Here is an 18886-nt window from a genome sequence, read left to right on the forward strand (position 1 = left end):
AATGGGAAATAATGCACAGACAGACATTTTAAGCTGCCAGCCCTTCATCAGTGTACGACCTGGCCCCCTGAGCCTCAGGATTTATACTCTACCGCAGGGGCAAACCATCAATTAGGCCAATCACATCCACAAAGAGAAAGAAAATCCAAGTTAGGGACCAACATGAAACACTAGACACATATAGCCTAGTGTATTGTAGGTATTATTGTATTATAGTCAGCATCAGCAACTGTTCAAGTAAAATAATATGAGATTTATAGTAGCAAGAAGCCACGAATTGAAGTGCAAAAAATAGAAAGTGCCAACTTTACTTCATAAGCACAGTGTGGTTACAACAGGACTAACATTAATTGAAAAGTAAACTTTTGGGGGCATCTGAGTTACATATACCTGTTGTTTCAACAGCATGCTACACTAAAATACACTCAGTGAAATGCTGTCAAAATGATGGTTATATGTAGTATAACCAAGATGCCAAAACAACTTTTCATCTAAAGTTAGCCAAGTTTGAACAGAAAAATCTAGCAATGCTTATATTCTTCTTCTTTGATGCCAATGGTCTGCACACATGTATTAACGACTTATTTACAGCAGTGATTTTAACTTGTCATAGTAGGAAAATAACAGGTGTTATAACATTATCAATTAACTCATTCTATTAAAGTGTCTCCGTAATCCATGACAGTAAGCAAGTTTCCATAATTTGCAGTATTTAGACTTATCCTTTTTTCTTTACTTCTGCCATTTTCAATTAGGTATTTCTTGTTGGTTGTGAATACGACAAGAGGGGGGCATTCATATGGACTCTTCTCGTCAACAGAGTAAAAATGACCCCATTCAAATGCAGTGTGTTTTTTAATCAGTTCTCCTGATTCCTATCCCCATGAACCCTTGTAATTTATTAGCAATTTGTCTGAAAGGTTATGCAACAAATGTTATATCATACTCTTTAGTCTTGTACAATTACCTTAGCGATAGACTAGACTAATACACTTTGGCAAAAATGCTGTTTATTCAATAACAGTTAAAGGTTTGATTACTGTAAATGTAGACAAGAAATCAATGGCTTTGAGTGTCTTTTCTTGGAAGTCTTTGTAAGGTTACATTTAAAATGAGCAAAAAATGAAAGTTTCCCTGTCAGTTCAGCCTCTTCTACTTTAACGAGTTCTCTGCTCTTCTGCTAGAAGCTGTCACAAGGAAGGAAAGTTGTGTTAGACATGGTGAGCCCATCACGACAGTGCCAGGCAGCCAGGAGAAACCAAGGTTAAGCAGCAGCCAAAAGAGAAGACACAGGGCACTGCTGCTGTCTGCTCCAGAACATAAACTAGACCCTCGCCTCACCTTACTTCACTATAAAAATTTGTTATTTTTTACATTTGGTATGCAAATTTATTTTGAAAAAAGACCAGAATCTGTATCACATTATTCACCACGGACAGCATAAATGTCTTTTTTCAATGTGAGGATTAAGGAAGGTCATTTACTGTATAACTAAGAAGGTCATGACAACATTCATGATTAGATAAAAACCTTTGATGAGCCCAAAGGCACACATTGTACATGTTTCATTACAATTTTCAATGCTGTGTGCATCACAGACTAAATGCCATCCACATCCATTATGTTGAGGTGGAGACAGAAATCTCAGACACAGATATCTCAAAACCTGCACAAATAAAGAAAATATCTTCATAGTTTGATAACAGGAGTGAGAAAAAGCCTTTTTGTGATTTTGATGGACTTCCCTTCCCTTTCACTTTCCTTTTAGTAGTGTCTAGTAATGACACCCTTTACCGCTTTCATGCACACACACACACACACACACACACACACACCTCAACAGTAACTGACACATACTTTATCGATAACAGTGTTCATTTCATCCTTTCTAAGAGCATTTTTACCCCCAGCTGAAGAAACGCAATTGATGGGAAGGACAGAGAGACGCTATGATCTCCAGTACATCCTAAGGGAGGGTCACTTGTTTGGATAATGGATAATACCAATTGCTATTGGGCAGTGCACGGGATAAAAGGTCATTAAAACTTCATGAAATGTGTCTTTGTAATGGTGCAGGTTCGAAAGGCTGGACATATAGGGGATCTCTTCTCTCTTGTGACCCAAACCGGGGACAGAAAAGCTTTCTGATTTCAATATGACAATGCCAGCGGCAAAAGCATCACATCCCAGAGCTCCCCTGAGTCCACATCCTCTACTCTATCAGCGTGCACCGGTTAGGCGCGATGATCCAAATTTTGCTGGTTTTTAATTAAGTGGAAGGTCAAATCTCATCTCTCTTTACTTCAGGGAGCTGCTGCTGTCTGCATGGCAGAAGAGCTACACCCAGTCATTAATTTTATGGAGCAGGGACTTTAATTGATTAAAAAGTTAAGGACTATGGGGAATGCGTGGTAAGAGGCACTAGCATTTAGTTGCTATGAATGTGTGCTGATATTCAGTCGCATCCATTATGGCTGCTAATATTGTGAGACAGCACTTAACCTGAGGTAAGATGGTGATTTTCTTGTATAGACTCAAGAAGTTGTTTTCAACTTTAATGTTGCTGTAGCTTTCTAAATCTATGTATCTACAAATGAAGTTTAGTTTTTTGGGGCTTTAACTTAAAGGTGTATATGATCATCTAAGGGTAACGTGAATGATCACTAAAGATTTTAGAGTTTTATGTACTGAATGAATCATTGAAAACAGTAACAAATCAGAAAAGATTCTGCTGTTACTATTGCTTGAACTATTTCAGGCACTTTTGTTACCAAGTGAGCACCTCTCATCACAGATGTATTAGTAATAATGTTTTTTTTTTTTTTTACTTGCATTCCAGATTAAGTCATTTAATGCTTAACACACTGTTACATAGGTGTAAACAGATAGGATGAATGTATTTATTAACAATTTTTACTTTACACATCCATAATGTATAAACTGTTAACATAGATAGAATCATATATAATGATGCATTCAGTAGTTTTAAATACAGTTTTATGTACACAAACAGGTAATAAATGCTTGAGCGTACTGTATGGTATAAGACAATACAGTATGTGAATATTTATAATTGTTGCTCATTATAAACTATTTAAAACTTGCAAAATTGCAGTAAGCTATTATAAGGATATTTGTGGATAATTTAAAACCCTTAATAAGCAAATGTCATTTTGTTTTGTTATAAATATTATTTTATGTTAGCGTGACACCATCCCAGGATATTTACTATCCTGTACATCAAGGTATTATTATATATGTTTGTTGGTGGAAAGCATGAATTTAAATAAAGATAATTATACAAGTATAGTATATAGTGCTTATAGATGCAAAATAGTCTAACCCATATGTGGGTGTTACCAGACATCCACATTACTTTAGACCCTATTTAGACGTTTTAATGCCGCTTATCAGCTACACAGAACAGGCTATAGTTTCCCTTGTTTCCCGCAGTTATCTATCATTAATGCGAGATGTCACAGTAAGGCCAGGAAGTCAATTAGAATGGATGTATTTCTGACTGCTGCTGTGATTTCTCTGTCTCATGTTCACTGCCGATTGTAGGCAACAGATATGCGGAAGCACTTTGTAAAAACAAACATAGTCATGATGTGAAACCATGAGCCGTCCAAATCCCTGTGGACGGGTAGTGTGTCAGATCCACTCGATCCCCCCCCCAACTGTTTCAACCACCCCCAGCTGCCCAAGAAGCTGATGTCACTTGTTGTAACCCTTTTCCCTCTTAGGAGTAAAAATCAAATACAGAGAATTATATTTGGAACACATGTGGTATATGAAACTGTAATATCTCATGTGACCACAAACACAGCCTGCTCTGCCTTTGAAAGAGCTCCTCACTGTAAGTAAACACAACTCTTACGAAAATAATAAGGTTATATTCTGAGAACATGCAATTTACTCTCTTCTCATTTAGATTCTTAGAACAAGTGCAAACTACTAGTTCTTTTTCTATACACTTGGAACGCTTGGCAGGCATGTTCCATGTGGTCAGAATAACGGGGGTGGATTTGGTTGAGTGTTGAAAGCCGTCGGGCCTTCTCTCCTCTCCTGTCAGGAGCATCTGTCAGCTCTGCCACAGTTCTGTCTAATAAACCAGCTCCGTCGAACGGTAGGGTTTCCTGCCTGAAGGCTCCCTTGCCAAATAACACAGTAACTTTGAAGAGCAAGAAAAAAGAGAATTCTCCGGCTACGCTGCTTCTCTTTATGCTATCATTTCTCTATCAGATCCCTGTTTTAGGCTCAATTAGTGAATCTTACAGAGTGCCTTTCATTTAGCTCTCAGAGTGGCAAAAGTGACCTTATTCGCGTTGCTGTTCTCTCCGCAGGGGCAGCAACAAATGAGGCCTTGTTTTTTTAAAGGAGAGCATAATGAAGCTTTGTGAAAGCACGATCCAAGTCAGATAACCCACCCAGGATTTCAATTTACCCCTGTCAAAAAATTTGAAAAGCACAAATAGACACTGCAGCAAGGGCAGACTTTGTGTATTCCCTCCAGAGGATATTGATTCAATGGGTGCGGAATGATGCCTATTCATGCGTCCGTCTTTTGTTGTTATCTTTCTGTCTCAGGTGCAAGTGCAACCTGCATGCCAACAGCTGTGTGTTTGACAAGGGGAAGCTGGGCTGTGAGTGTGAACACAACACCACAGGGCCAGACTGCAGCCGCTGTAAGAGGCACTACCACGGAAGAGCCTGGAGTGTGGGCTCCTACCTCCCTATACCCAAAGGAACGGCAAATATATGTAAGTATACTAATATTTCTTATAATAGTAGTCGTAGACTGACCATACAGCTTATTTGCTAGTGATACTGTTGGTGCTGGTAGTAACCGACCATTTCCTATCTGGCTACAGCAGACAGCAACCTTTTATTTTTGAAAATGTTTTACTCTTTGCCCTTGAGAGATTGTTGCACCTCTTTATCATCATCACAGGAGTAAAATAAAATAAAATACCGAGAAGTATATTTGGAATACATGTGGTATATGAAACTGTAATATCTCATGTGAGAACAAACACCTGCTCTGCCTTTGAAAGAGCTCTTCACTGTGAGTAAACACAACTCTTACGAAAATATGAAATATAAAATAATATTCTGAGAACATGCAATTTACTCTCTGCTCATTCAGGTTGTTAGAAAATGGATTTCCCCATTGGGGATTAATGAATTAATCTTCTTCTTGACCTAAGTTCTTGTGGAAAACTCTGTTTTCTATCATGTGAATAATGGCTATATTCTCTCAGAAGCAAAATGGAAGAATCAGAATATCATTCTATCCCCAAAATGCTTCATGTTGTGTTAAGACAGAAAGCAAAGTAAATTGTTGTCTCACGTCATTTGCATTAACTTGACCGCTGGACAGCCAATTTACCAACTGTACAGACATTAGCTGGAGGCTAGCTAGCAACTGATTGTGTCTGTTGGAGTGTGTCTGTGTGTGTGTGTTTGTCTACAGCCTCTGACTGAACCCAGAACTCACAAGAAACTTCAGTTATTTCTGTTATCTCCCTCCAGTTCCTCTCTTTTTTCCTCTCATCTCTGTATTCTCCTGTAAATTTATGAGGCATATTTCATGAACGCCCAGGGATACAGCATGTATTTTTCTGAAGTATATATAAATATTTTTTAACTCCACCGAAATTTGGGTGTCATTGTTTTTCTTATTGATTTATCTGCCAGTGGCACCAAAATTCGCCTTCACATTTTGTCCTGAACACACAGTAGTACGGTGGTAATTTGTGTGGGTTAGAGTTTTCAAAAAGGTGGTACACATTGCACAAAACGGGGACAGTTGCATCCTTTAACAATCATTGGTCAATGTTGGTACCATGTCTTCCCCTAAGATAGTTTTATTTGCAGCCATCAGGTTGCATTCTTGATCTTGGATACAGTAACAAATAATATTAACTGAAAGTCCGCTATAGCTTTTTGCAGGAGCTTTTAACCTCCTTAATTTCTTTCCGGGGGGGGGGGACTTGTAAGCATCTGTATCCCATTCCAAGCATTACAAGGAGTATAACACGCTGTTACAAACGGTGAACCCAATTTCAAGCCAGCAACCAAGCTATCTCCATGACAAGCCAATATGCCAATGAAGACAGTAAAGGATACCCAGCTGAAAGCTTATGTCCAGACTTTTACCTGAACTACCTGCTATTAGCTCAAAAATAAAACTCCACCTCCTGGAAGACTAGGGCGGATACAACTCAAGTCAACTTTATGATTTTTATTGCGGACACATACACAATAGCATCACACACTAGGTAGGCCTAAACTTGCTACAACTACGCTGCCTGTCAGCTTGATATTAGTGACCTTAAATGGTAGTTAGGTTAAGCGACGTTAGTTAGTTGTAAACCTGCAACGAAAACACCTAAACACAAAAACCAGATAACCCAAATGACCTTTACAATGCATCTCATGTGATATTAATGCTTGATTTTGATTATAGCAATGCCTAGTTTATAGCCATCACCGCAAGGTACCATGTCACGACCTCAAGTTAAACTGAAATGAACTTAAAAAGGCGAGCCACTGGCACTGTTGACTAATTATGCAGTACAGAAAACCAGTCTGGGACAGGAAAATGAATAAAAACAAACCCTGTACCCTGAGTATGATTATAAAAATATGTGAATATAAATAAAATTGCCTGCATTTGGAACAAGGTGGTAAATGTACAGCCTTTATTTCTCAAATACCCCGGAATAATCCTAACACCTTCACTTTTAATAGGCATATATATAAGCAATATTTACACCTGCTGGAAAGTTCTACAGCTTCCCAAAAGGCTTGTAAGCGGAACTCAAGCTAAATTTATTCTATAACCTATACTTAATCCATTATGCTGGTCAATCACAATACCCTGACAGTCATTTTGGTAGGCTGTAATAAGAAATAACTTATTTTGTTTAGATTTAGATATAACCACGTCTTGCCTGTTGAAAAGTTGATCAAGTTAATAACTTGATCAATTGATAAATCATGTTATGTTTCATTCATTCATTATTAAGTAAATAGCACTGATTCCAATTCTTTAATATTAAATGTAATACTCCTACCTCAACTCCATGACAACCTTGCGCTGAATATTTTTCTGCCTGTTCACGTGGTAACTCTGAGGCAGAAGGTGCTCTTTTGCATTATCCCCATTATAATCTTGGACGGGAGTTGAGTCACATTTATCAAATCCCTTGCCTGAGGCAGGGGGCTCATTGCCTCAATAAATCTAATACAGCCACTCAGGGATGTGGTGGTGGACAGCCAGGCGGGGCCAGATGGTGGAAGATCTAGCCCTCTGGTCCTCCGTTCACACTGATTCAGCCTTACAGTCAGAAACACTCATGGCAACGGCCTGCTCGGACTGACAGCAGGTTTTTCAGATGCTCAGTTTGATTGTCTGACTTGATTTCTCAGACATGGTTGCTCTGATTAGATTTGTACACAGATATGATATTGCTATTGATCCACTGATTTGGTGTGAGTACATTATTGCAGTAACGGTGCTTTTTCTAGCTTGCACTTCTTTGGGCTATGATGATGAATTGGATGATTATAAAGTAATTTTGTGTGAGTGTATCTTATGAGTCTATGGTTTTGTATGTATGTATGTATGTATGTATGTGCACAAAAAACACATCTGACTGCATGTGGGAGTTTTTTGTGAGAACGTTTGTGAACTCTAAGGAGATATTGCTGGATTTACCCCTGCACCTCTTCTGTGTTATGAGTCTCCCTGCAATGTGGTGCTCACTGTCAGATTGACAGGCCGTTATTAAAAAATCCAACACTTGGCCGCATCTGCACTGAACTGATGAAACCAAGGTCTAGCCATATCAAAAGCAATATTAGCACTTGTTTGGCAGTGGCATAAAATGCAATAATGTTGCACATGGAAGTGACGTAGCAATATTGGTCCCCCAGGTGTTGAATGAACACACTTTTGTCTTAAATTATTCTTATTTCTCTCATAAGTAAAGCCAATGCCATGTAACATGCCTTTATCCATTATGAGAAGCTCATATTTTCTATGAGGATATTAAACATACAGCCCTTGTATCAAGACAAATATGCTGAACGTGTAAAATGTAATTATGGTTTAATAGCTTTCATCTGTCATCAAGTCTTCCTCTTTAATCATGGAAGTCATTTATCTCACAGGTAAGAACAAGGCGAGGTCTATTACATATTCAAATCCCTGCACATGCAGATATATGGACATACGTGACCCTTCATCTAGTCATAAATTAGAGGGCCCAAAATGGAGCCCTGCGTTGCTATGGGCCATAGCTGTCAGCTGCAGAGAGTGACTGAGAGTGATTCAAATCCAAGGCTTCCCTAAAAGAAGGAGGAGAAAGCTCTGTAAGTTCGCTGCAGAGCAGAAGAGGAATCACTTCGAGAATTATGTTGACAGTCCACTTTACAGGGAGCGTCAACTCATCTCGTGTTCCAAAGCAGGTTCACAGGTTAAGAGGGGTTGGGGCTGAGAGTTTGATCAGACTATAGAATGTGATTTGGCTTCAAAGGGCAATATTGTTTGCCCTCCATTTCTCACACAGACCAACTATTGGTTAGGGATTGCACCTTGCTTGCTTTCTTGCAAATTGGAGCTTAAAATTCGTGCTTTACCTGCTACTGCAGTGTTGTGCACTGGCCAAGAGTTGCTGTGACTGCTCCAAACTGGTAATAAAGTGATGAATGTGTTGCAAACAATATGAAAACCCCAGAGAAACATAATCACTGGAGGGCAACACAGTAAAGCTTAAATAAAAGGATCAGAAATTGCACTAATTGTGGGGTAGGATTTGTCCACTGATTACATTAGTGTAACACAATGATGGTGACTCTACAGCCAGAAACTGATAACACATATGTCCCAGACAATGGCTGCAACAGGGTTGCCAAAGTCAGCTCCAGCACACAGACAGGGCCTTTTGTTTTACTGCTTATAAAATTACTTTCTAATATTTCTTTCAGCCTACGTAGTTTACAGGTGATGTTTTGCTTATGCTACAACACTATATTGGAAACCCCTAACCTATCAATTGGAGAAGATCACAATGAATACTATGAATTATTACAGATGCTGTTTGTCTTGTTTGATTAATTAATTCAAAGATGATAGAGGAATTATCTATCTTTTAAGAGATGCCAATAGCAGAAACCATGTTTATTTCAAACATAAATGAAAATGGTGATGAAAAGACATGTTATGTACTTAGAGTTTTGATTCTGTTGACATTTCATCACTGGCAGACCTGTTATTATCATCAGTAGAGGGCGGGTGTTGGACCATGCAGTGGTCAGGTTTTCTGCAGAGCCATGGCTGCTGTTAATCAGTGGACACAGTGGAGACCAATTGGAAGTGCTGCAGGGCTTTGAATTATTCAAGGCAAACAACTCACAAAAATGTTTTCTCTTGCAGTTTCATGACTAAAGTTTCAAGAGTAAAATGGCATGAGTCAAGCTTTAATTGAACACTGTTTATTTGCTCTTTCCGTAGGTGTTCCCAGTAATCATGGACCAGTGCGTAAGTTTATCAAACTTTTTAAATTGGCATGCTGACTAATGGTTTCCTCCCTCAGTGATGACTAACTATTGTCTGACTGATGATGTTGTGAATTGAGAATTTGTGCCATACATTACCGTTTTCATTCATCAGTATATTTTCCACAATGAGAAAAATCCCCCCTTACAAGAAATTACTGTAGGATTACATCTTGATACCCTGCTTTTATGAATGGAAGTGAACCAACGAATGGTGTGAGAAAACCTTACTTTTCTCCAATGCAATTTTAATTGTGACAATTATAAGAAGCTGCATTTGAAACAAGTAGAATTTTCTCACCCCATTGGCAACATTTTCTTGTTTTAAGAAGAAAAAATAACAGGACAACAAGGACTTTAACTGATCAAATCATATATACTCCACCTTCCTGCCAAACGTTTTGTAAACCATGCTGTCCTGTTCAATATATTGAATCAATGGCTGATTTCCATATATTTACATGTAGCATTAACATCAATGAGTAGGTTAACTTAATGACCATGGAGCCTTTTTAAACTTTGTGGTAAATTACACACCAGGAGCAAGTTTTAAAACGATTTTTCATTTTCATATTGTACACAAATGAATGAAAAACAATGGCTGCCTGAAAGGTTTCCTACCCTGCAGGCATCCATTGTTTTAAGGTAAGAAATACTTTAAGCATGGTTTACTAAATGGTCAGCAGCAAAAAACATATGGTTTACGTTTAAATTACTTGCTAGGCCATGAAATACTGTTGGGAGTCCTGCATGTTTGGGCCAGTGTATCAGTAGGTACTACTGAGAATCCTTTTTTTTTTCCCACACAAGAATATTTGCTGTAAGCGCACAGACAGATATTTGCCCAAAGCCAGAGAAAAGAAAAACATCTTTTATCAAGACATGGTTCCACCATGCATCCATATGCATGTTGATGCCTGAAGGTGACTCCTCGTACTGGATAACAAAAGCAGCTACCATATGTACATGTCTCTGCATTTTGTCTTGTGAAAAATTCACTCATTTAAGCTGCATGCACACTATTCTACATTACTACTAAACATTTGCCAGACATTTTCCAGTAACTCTGAGGCAATTAGCCCAGATAACAAACGGATTAATGTAAAAAACGAGAATCTCTGCATGCTGTCCCTGTGCTTTAACTACATATAACAGCATGAATTATATGACAACTCAGTGTAATTTATAACCTCTCCCATTTTTACACAGATCGAGCAAATGCTTCATCTCTTGGTGTTGCAAATCGTAACCAAGGTAGGCTTATAGGCTTTGTAACTTCAATATCAACAATACATAGAATGAATTGATTGCTTCTTGATTGGCAATTTGAAAAAAAAAGTGTAACGTAGGAGATGCAAATAGCGGTATGCAGGTTGTTTTCCCAAAGCCCAGATTCTTTCATCTTGCATGCACACAAACACACGCTGGTCCTTACAAGGCAGACCTTTTGTTGTGAGAACACTGTAGGGAATGGACCACATGCCTCGTGATCACAGAGTCCACTGCCTCCTAACCCCTTTGATCATGCCCTCTTTTTAAACACCCAGAATGCTCTCTGGGGGCGCACCCTTTCTGCCATGTTCACAAGGAAAAAAAGGAAAGCGGAGAAGGAGAGGGAAGGAGAGAAGAAGCTCCAGGGGGGTTTATGTAGATTGATCTCCAGCTATCTCCAGCTAATCCTCAGGCCCAGATATCCTGTGTAGTGAGTGTTAAGTTGCATCTGCACCACTGCTCTCACAGCCAGAAAAGAAAAAATTAAAAGAGGGCTTTCAGGATTTCCACAATCAAGGGAGGGCATTTCCTTCCCTCTCTCGTCTGGACTCACAAAGCTGGGAATAAGATGCACCTATGAAAATAAAAAGTGTTTCAGTCAGTTGAAAAGAAACCAGTTGATGCACTGGACTGGATTACAAACGATTCTGCTTTCCTGTGTATTCGCAATAATTTCCATATAAAGTATCAGAACACAGTATCAATCTAACCTACTGCAATTTCACAAAAAGCTTTTCTATGTAGGTGTACTGCATCTGCCACACTTACGTCAGTTCTAAACACTTCATGTCAGTAGGTGTTTTCATAAGAGAAATCATTAAGTGCGGGAGGGGTGACATTTTCTTTTGCAGAGAGGTGACATTTTATAGTGCAACAACAGTATCTCAAATAAACACAAGGACGTTATTTAGCATTTGCAGTAATTGGTATTATTTGGGGCTGCAGCTTATTTTTTTATATTAATACATTTACAAATTATACCGATCAGTTAATCAATAATATGGCATGTCATGGAACAAAAAACCCTCAAATTTAGTCAAATGAGACTTATCTTATCTATGTTATCTATGTATTTTTGAATGGGACAGCTTCCACACTTTGTCCTAAGCTAAGCTAACTGGCAACTGGCTTTAGCTGGCTCATTTAACATGAGTGTGGTATATAAATCTTCATTTCATCTAACTCTCAGTGAGAAAGAGAATATTCCCGAAATGTTGAACTAGTCCTTGAATGTTTCTAATCTTCCAAATGTAACACAGGACTTGAACTTGAGTAAAAGGAAAATCAGTCACTGTCTGTCTTTAGATGCAATTTTGTATTCCTGCCACTGTCAAGTGCTACTTTGTAGCTGACAATTTATGTTGAACTTTAGAGCCTCAAATCATGACTAATGATGAAGCCTTCATGTTAATATGATAACAGGAGGCATGGCTGAACACAGGTTTCAGCTTACCCTGACATCATGGCAAAAGATATTGATTCAATGTAATTGAAGCAACACTATTCTGTCTCAGAGCATATAATTAGCAGATCCTGTATCTGAAAACTGTCTCCACTTATAGTTAATTGCACTAGTGAATCTATAGTTATAAAAGCTTTTTAAAACTATTAAATTAAACTATGAATATGATTTCCCCCTGTATGTAATTAAATGGATGAGCTGCTGTCCCTCCAGGGTCCTTCTTGTAAAAAAGGGATCTTTAATACTATAGCTCCCTTTCAGGCTTCACATGACTGCAGCAAAACTCAGCAATTCGTGTAATATTAGATCTGTTCATATTAAATGACACATTTAAAAAGGTTGGCTATTCAATAAAATGTATTTCTAACACATAAGATCTAGATCTTCACAAAAAAGAGTGACAGGAGCTATGGTCCAGGACATCAATTTGTGACTTTTAACCTGATACCACGGTGTGACTTGCTGTATCTCACAAACTTCAGTCCCACAGTGTCTGAGGACATCAAGAGCTCACTGAGATGAGAGGATTAGAGACCTGCCTGAGTATGTCTCAGACTGACAGATTCTCTAAAAAAGTCACAATAGAAGGAACAATATGTCCAATATCTCAGTATCATACTAAATGAAATGTGTCCTAATTGACTAAATAATTCAATGAGTTGAGTTGAATTGTCATCAAATACAACAAGACAAAATTATATTTAGGAAAAATACCTTTCAAATTCATCATGCTCTCACACATGCAGCAATATATTATTTAATTCAGCTCTTTGTCTTTCCTATCTATCACTGTTTTGCTGTTGCTGCAGTGAATTTTCTCCATGTTGCTTCGTGCAACACCAAGGCCCAAGGATGGATCTGTCATAACAGTTATACTGCTAAAATGTCACACATCTGACAGAGGTGTGAGGTGCACATATGTCTCAGAAGAGAGTATACTGGTGCTTAGCCAAGATTTGAATTTTCTCTGTTCTCACTTGCTGCCAGCACAAGTATGAGAGTGAGTGACATCACACCGGCAGATTTGTCAACTCCCCTACATAAGAGAACATTGTATGTAAAAACTGATAAAAAAGGCTCATATTAGATTTCATTATCTATTTTTTTCATACGTATTATTCATTATTAAACAGGCACTCTGCCAATTTTGTGTTCAGTGTACTCATCACAGAGAGTACTGCTAATCCTTTGGAACTGTCTGAAAGAATAACCCCTAACGAAATACAATATTGAGTTGCATTATGGGAAATGTAGAATGCAGTGTTCCGGGGGTTTTACCTGTATTTACTAGACTAAATGTGAGGATATTTCAGGCTCTGCTGCTTTAATTTTGATTATTCTTTCTCTTGTCCCCCAATTTTATGTGCGATACAAAATTGCCCCTTTAAACTTTATGAGATGGTGATTATATTGTATATTTCACCTTTGATCCTAGATATAAATGTTAAGGTTTAAATGAGTTACGCTAATGATGACTGCATGTGTAATGCATGTGTAAATACATCTTATTGTACACCATACAGTGTTGAGTATAATTTATGATCAATAAATCACTGATATGCTCATTGTATCCATAATATATAAGAACTGAAGATGCTGAAGAACTTACAAACTTATTATTATTTCACACAGAGCCAGTCACTATGTGAGTTTTTTTTCTGTGTGACACGGGATAATTGATTTATTTTACACTGTATTTTTTTATGACAGCAGTGCCCTATGGCTCCACAAAGACACCGCAGGCTTAAGCCTCTGGAAAAGAAAACTAATTGGGCTACAGATGCTTTTAAAAAGACAATGGTCCTTAGGGCCAGCTGGAGGACACACAGATTATCCTTCGGCCATAGGCAACAAAGTTAATGTGTAGACTAGACAATGGAGACTCAGCTGATCCCATGGAAATTTTTACCAACACACACAAGGCAGGTGTTTTCCATTAGCTGTAAAATTAGAAAGCTGACATTACTGATTGGAGTGTAGCCAGAAGGGCATTAATGTTTGAACCCACTGAGGACACAGCAACAGCACTCAGAGATTTAGGAGTCCATTTTCATCCGTGCAGAGTTCAAGTACAGACACTTTTGCACTAGTAAGGTGTTCATTTTTCTCAGCATGAGTGGACTAGAGGGCTTGGTCCTGTCAGGCTTGGACCAAGACTGGTCAAGACAAGGTTTCGCAGCGACTTTACTTTCTCCTACACACTTGTAAGTCTGAGCTGTATTCAAATGGTTGTAATTGGCAACTTTACTGCTAAATGCCACCGTATCTGAATCTGAGTCCTTTAAACTGCTGAATGTTCCACTGTTTTTCACCAGCTAGTTGCTAAGTGTCTGTCTGGGCTGGGAATGTTGGGTGAACTGCATATTTAGAGCTTTTTCACTGAAAACAGCTGCCTGCAGCTGCCAAAAACGATGCTATGAGATTGGTGAGAGTGAACCAAAACAGTAATGTTTCGTGAAGGAAAGCCAAAAAAAATTAGTAGAAGAGGACTACAGGTTCACTTTACATATAGTTATTGATCCTTTGTTTTTTTAAATAATTTATTACAATCACTTTAAGAATCACATCCCTACTTTGCATCACCAGGCAAAACATACACAAAATGTGTTTTTCATTACAACCTAAAGAAGCTGTTTCATGACAGGGAGGACAGTGCTTTCAAAGGGAATGAGAGGAATTGATTTGATCAGCAACGTCTGATGCCAGCCTGTATTAAACCCTATAATGATATAGTAATTCTAATCCAACTACTCATAGCTATAATTATGAAAATGATCAAAAATGTGTTAATCACGCTTACATACATCTGCACCATAATTATTTTTGTTGCTCAGTATTGATTTGCCCTTTAAAGAAGAATGAGTGCAAACACACAGCTTATTCCTGATATGTTTTATAGATCAGATCAGGGTCTGTTGTCTGTTTTTTTGTGTTTCATTAATTCTAAAAATGATGATGTCATATTCACAGTATCGATTCAAAGCAGTTTTATGGCTGAAAATCTTTAATCTAAAATAGCAATTGTAAATGTCAGATTTTGGTGTCAGTCTCTGAATCAAAGAGCAGCGGCTTCTTGCCAGACTCATTATTTTGCACCACTGTTCAACAATCATACAGGGAGAAATCTATCATGCAACGCTGCTACAAAACCTGCTGCATTTTAAGTACGGAGTACTGACTGGAAGAACTGCTGTATTTGCTATCATTATCAATCTTTCTAAAAACAGTTCTACACAAGAAGGCTGTCACACCAAATCTCTCAGGGTTTTCAAAAGTAGAGGCAGTTGAGGCAAGGAAAGTGGGTTCACTAGAAGAGTAGTTTACAACACTTCATCACAGAATTATTGAAAATCCCATATTGACAATAAACCCTATATCCACAGGTGGAATTTCCATTTAAAGCACATAACAGCAGTGGTGTCTGTGTGAAAGGGATGGGAATATAATTAAGTTAAATGCAATACCGATGCCTTTTTAATCAGTTTTGGCAGAAGCAATGATTATTTGTTGAGTTTATTCTGATGCATGAGCCACATTACTGAAAACCAAAAATGTGATTACTATTTATGCAGGGAGAGATATCCAATTACACTGAAATCTCTTGGCAAATATTACCTCTTCCAGGATTTCACCTCTGCCAGCAGAGGGGCTTCCTGGGATAATTGAGTCGTGAGTTTTTGTCTGGAAATGTGAATATCAGCTTATGTAGTTCTAATCAATCTATATCAAAACAAAGATATGTTGGTGGCCGCTAAAGAAATGCATTCCTGGATATTATCTCCTTTTCTTCTCACAGGGTTGCATTCTTTGTTGTAAGGGTTAATGGCAGAGAAGAAAATAACAGCAATTGGTGCAATTACCTAGAAATGCTTATTTGCATATCAAAGGCAGAGATGGTGTAAGTGGAGCCAGGTATCAATCCCATTTCTTCTCCTCTTTCTGTGTGTGTCTATGAGTGTCATTGTGCCAGAGGGAAGCAAAATTTAATTCTCCTGTCCTGCAGAGATCGGCTGTTCACAATACTCTGTAACCCCCGATTCACTAAACATTAATTTCACCTCATCACTGCCATGGTTTGTTTGCTCTTTTGTTTTGCCAGAATTATTTGCTCTAAAGTCCCTTTGGTGTTCCCAAAAATATCCATACAATGTCTGTCTGTGTTCTTTTGTCATAAACAGTCATTCATGCAATGAATTTTCACAGGCTGTGGGTTGCATTCTAGTATTCATACAGTATGTGCCCTGGTTATCTGTCTATTCTTCCTCTGCACACTTCTACACAAAAGTCCTTGGTTTCACCCTCCCTAATGTGTCAGCTGTACTCTAAGGACACAGAGCAATGCAGACAGGACAAGAAGAGGCAGCTTGTGCCCTGTGAACTTGCCTGTTGATGTTCTCTGCCGCCCTATCACTGAGTGATCTATTAATCACCCCTTCCTGTCTCCCCTGCCCTTTTTGCTTTGTCTCCGCAGCTCGGGTGTGTGACAACGCGATGCTGCGCTGTCAGAACGGTGGCACGTGCCACCACCATCAGCGGTGCCATTGTTCTCCCGGCTTCACGGGTGTCCTGTGCGAGAGAGCTCGCTGCCAGGGCCCCGGGGAGTGTGATGACCAATTGTCTGGACGGGCCTCCTTCCATCACCCCCCCATCAGCCGCCAGCTCGCTCTTACCCTCGTAGTGCTCCCACTATTGATTGTTTCCCTTTGCTGAGAGACCTGGACGGCCTCCCATCCTCAACCAAAACCCTAAGACCACACATGTTGAGACTGAACACTCAACCTTAAGAACATGAAGGACAAAGGATGTCTGGACAATGTGCTAAGAATACAATATAAGCAACTCTTTTGCATCTCAAGACAAGGCCTCAGTTGTGGGTGACAGTGTTACTAGTGCAACAGGTGGTGCACTGATCTGTTATACTGAATACTAGATGGATTTATGAAAGGCTTGGTGAAGTCACTGCTGTCTTGTGTCACAGAGGAAACAGTTGGAGCCCTCGCTGTGTGATTATGTCATTGGCTGATACTTCATTAAACGCTGGAGACTCGGATAGCGCTACCCACATTCTGAGAGAAAACTATACAAAACTAGACACATGATTTCTAAGTATCATCTGAAGTCATTAAAAAATAATAATGTGGACGGGAACATCTTAAAACATCTTGCCTCACTGCCTCCTTCCTTACTTGTTACCTTCTTCTCTCCTTTCCCTTTCTTTCCCTCGCTCTTCCCTTTTTCCCTCACTTTCTCCTCCCTGTGCTTTGGTGACTCTGGTGATTTTACTTTGCTGAAGGGTGTCCGTTGTTTTGCCAAATGCTGCACATGTATTATTATCAAGCCCCGTGACAAGTACCAATCTAGTACATTTTCGTTTTATTTTTCAGAGGCTTTGTAGTCATGCTTGAGCTCACCTGTATGGGAAAAAAAGTTGTAACATACTGTAACTGTATTTAATTTTTGTATAAAACAGATATTTTCATGACTACGCAAAACAAAAAGATGTATTACTTGTTTTCTATTGCTGCCGAACTGTCCTAGATGTGGACTAAGTGCATAAGGAGTTTGGTTGTATTATTTCTTTGCTTGTGTGGCACATGGTTCTCTTCATTTGAGAGCTGCTGTCAAAACTATGTTTACATACACACTTACACAATACACTTCCACCAAAGGGAAAAAGAAAAACATGTCTTTGTCTTGTTGTTGAACAGTAGTAATTTTATTAAGTAGTAATATGACATTTGAGACAAGATGTGTAGAGTGTAGAAGTGTATTGTTTGTAGATAGGCAGAAGCCAATGACAATAGCTGAATGTCATTTTAAAGGATTCTTGGAAGCTATCAATGTCAATTGTTGAATTCACTGAAGCAACAGTTGCTGGTAACAATATATCAGTCAACAAATGACAACTAAAGTTGTTTTTACTAATGTGCTGTAACCCATCCTTGTTGTGCTCCTGAAAGGTGGGAGAATCAGAAGAATCCCAAGCCAAAATGCCATCAGCTTTATGTAAATTTTACAAGAAGTCTTGGAGAAAAAAAAAGGAGATTGCATGGCTGTCGCAGAGGTTGTCCAGCTCAAATGTTTAATCAGATCTAATCCTTGAATCAAATGGAAAGAGGGGAAGGTTTTTTGAGCTGGTACGGTTGAAAGCCTGCATCCTGCTGCGGGAGCCTCCGAGAAGCGACACGTTCAGGAAATGAGCTGTAATTCATGGAGGGTCAATGAATAGAAATGAAGTTGCATCCCACTGGGTGACATATTGAGCACTGAGACCAATTTCATTTGAGAGATTAATTTTCCTCCAGAGGTTGTCATTAAACACAATTGTGTTAGAGTCTACTGTAAGTGCCTCTCATTAAATGACACTGTTGATGAATAGAGTAGCAAATGCCTTTTTTGACAGAGATTCTTGTCTGAGAAAGCAACTTTTGGAAACTAAGATGAGGTATTTGAAATTAGTTAATACACTGTGTAAAATAACAGAGGAGAGGAATGATTTGTTGGATAAAACACAAGAAACAATGTGATTGTCGATTAATTTCAATTAGAAAATAAATCAGTAAATCCTTTTAGAATTGACCATTT

General features: G+C 38.6%; 1 protein-coding gene across 1 annotated transcript in view; it reads left to right on the forward strand.

Moving 5' to 3' along the window:
- LOC118334808 (netrin-G1-like) overlaps positions 1-18594 on the forward strand; it is a 50422-nt gene extending 31828 nt beyond the window's left edge. The window contains exons 3-6 of the mRNA XM_035670880.1: positions 4591-4763; positions 9524-9550; positions 10777-10821; positions 16773-18594. Coding sequence (XP_035526773.1) covers positions 4591-4763; positions 9524-9550; positions 10777-10821; positions 16773-17011 — 484 coding nt within the window. The 3' untranslated portion in view covers positions 17012-18594. The remainder of the gene's footprint in view (positions 1-4590; positions 4764-9523; positions 9551-10776; positions 10822-16772) is intronic.
- Positions 18595-18886: the final 292 nt, after the last annotated feature.

Source organism: Morone saxatilis, unplaced genomic scaffold, assembly GCF_004916995.1.
Source record: "Morone saxatilis isolate NCDOM2014 unplaced genomic scaffold, NCSU_SB_2.0 Contig23, whole genome shotgun sequence".
In the NCBI taxonomy this organism is placed as follows: Eukaryota; Metazoa; Chordata; class Actinopteri; family Moronidae; genus Morone; species Morone saxatilis.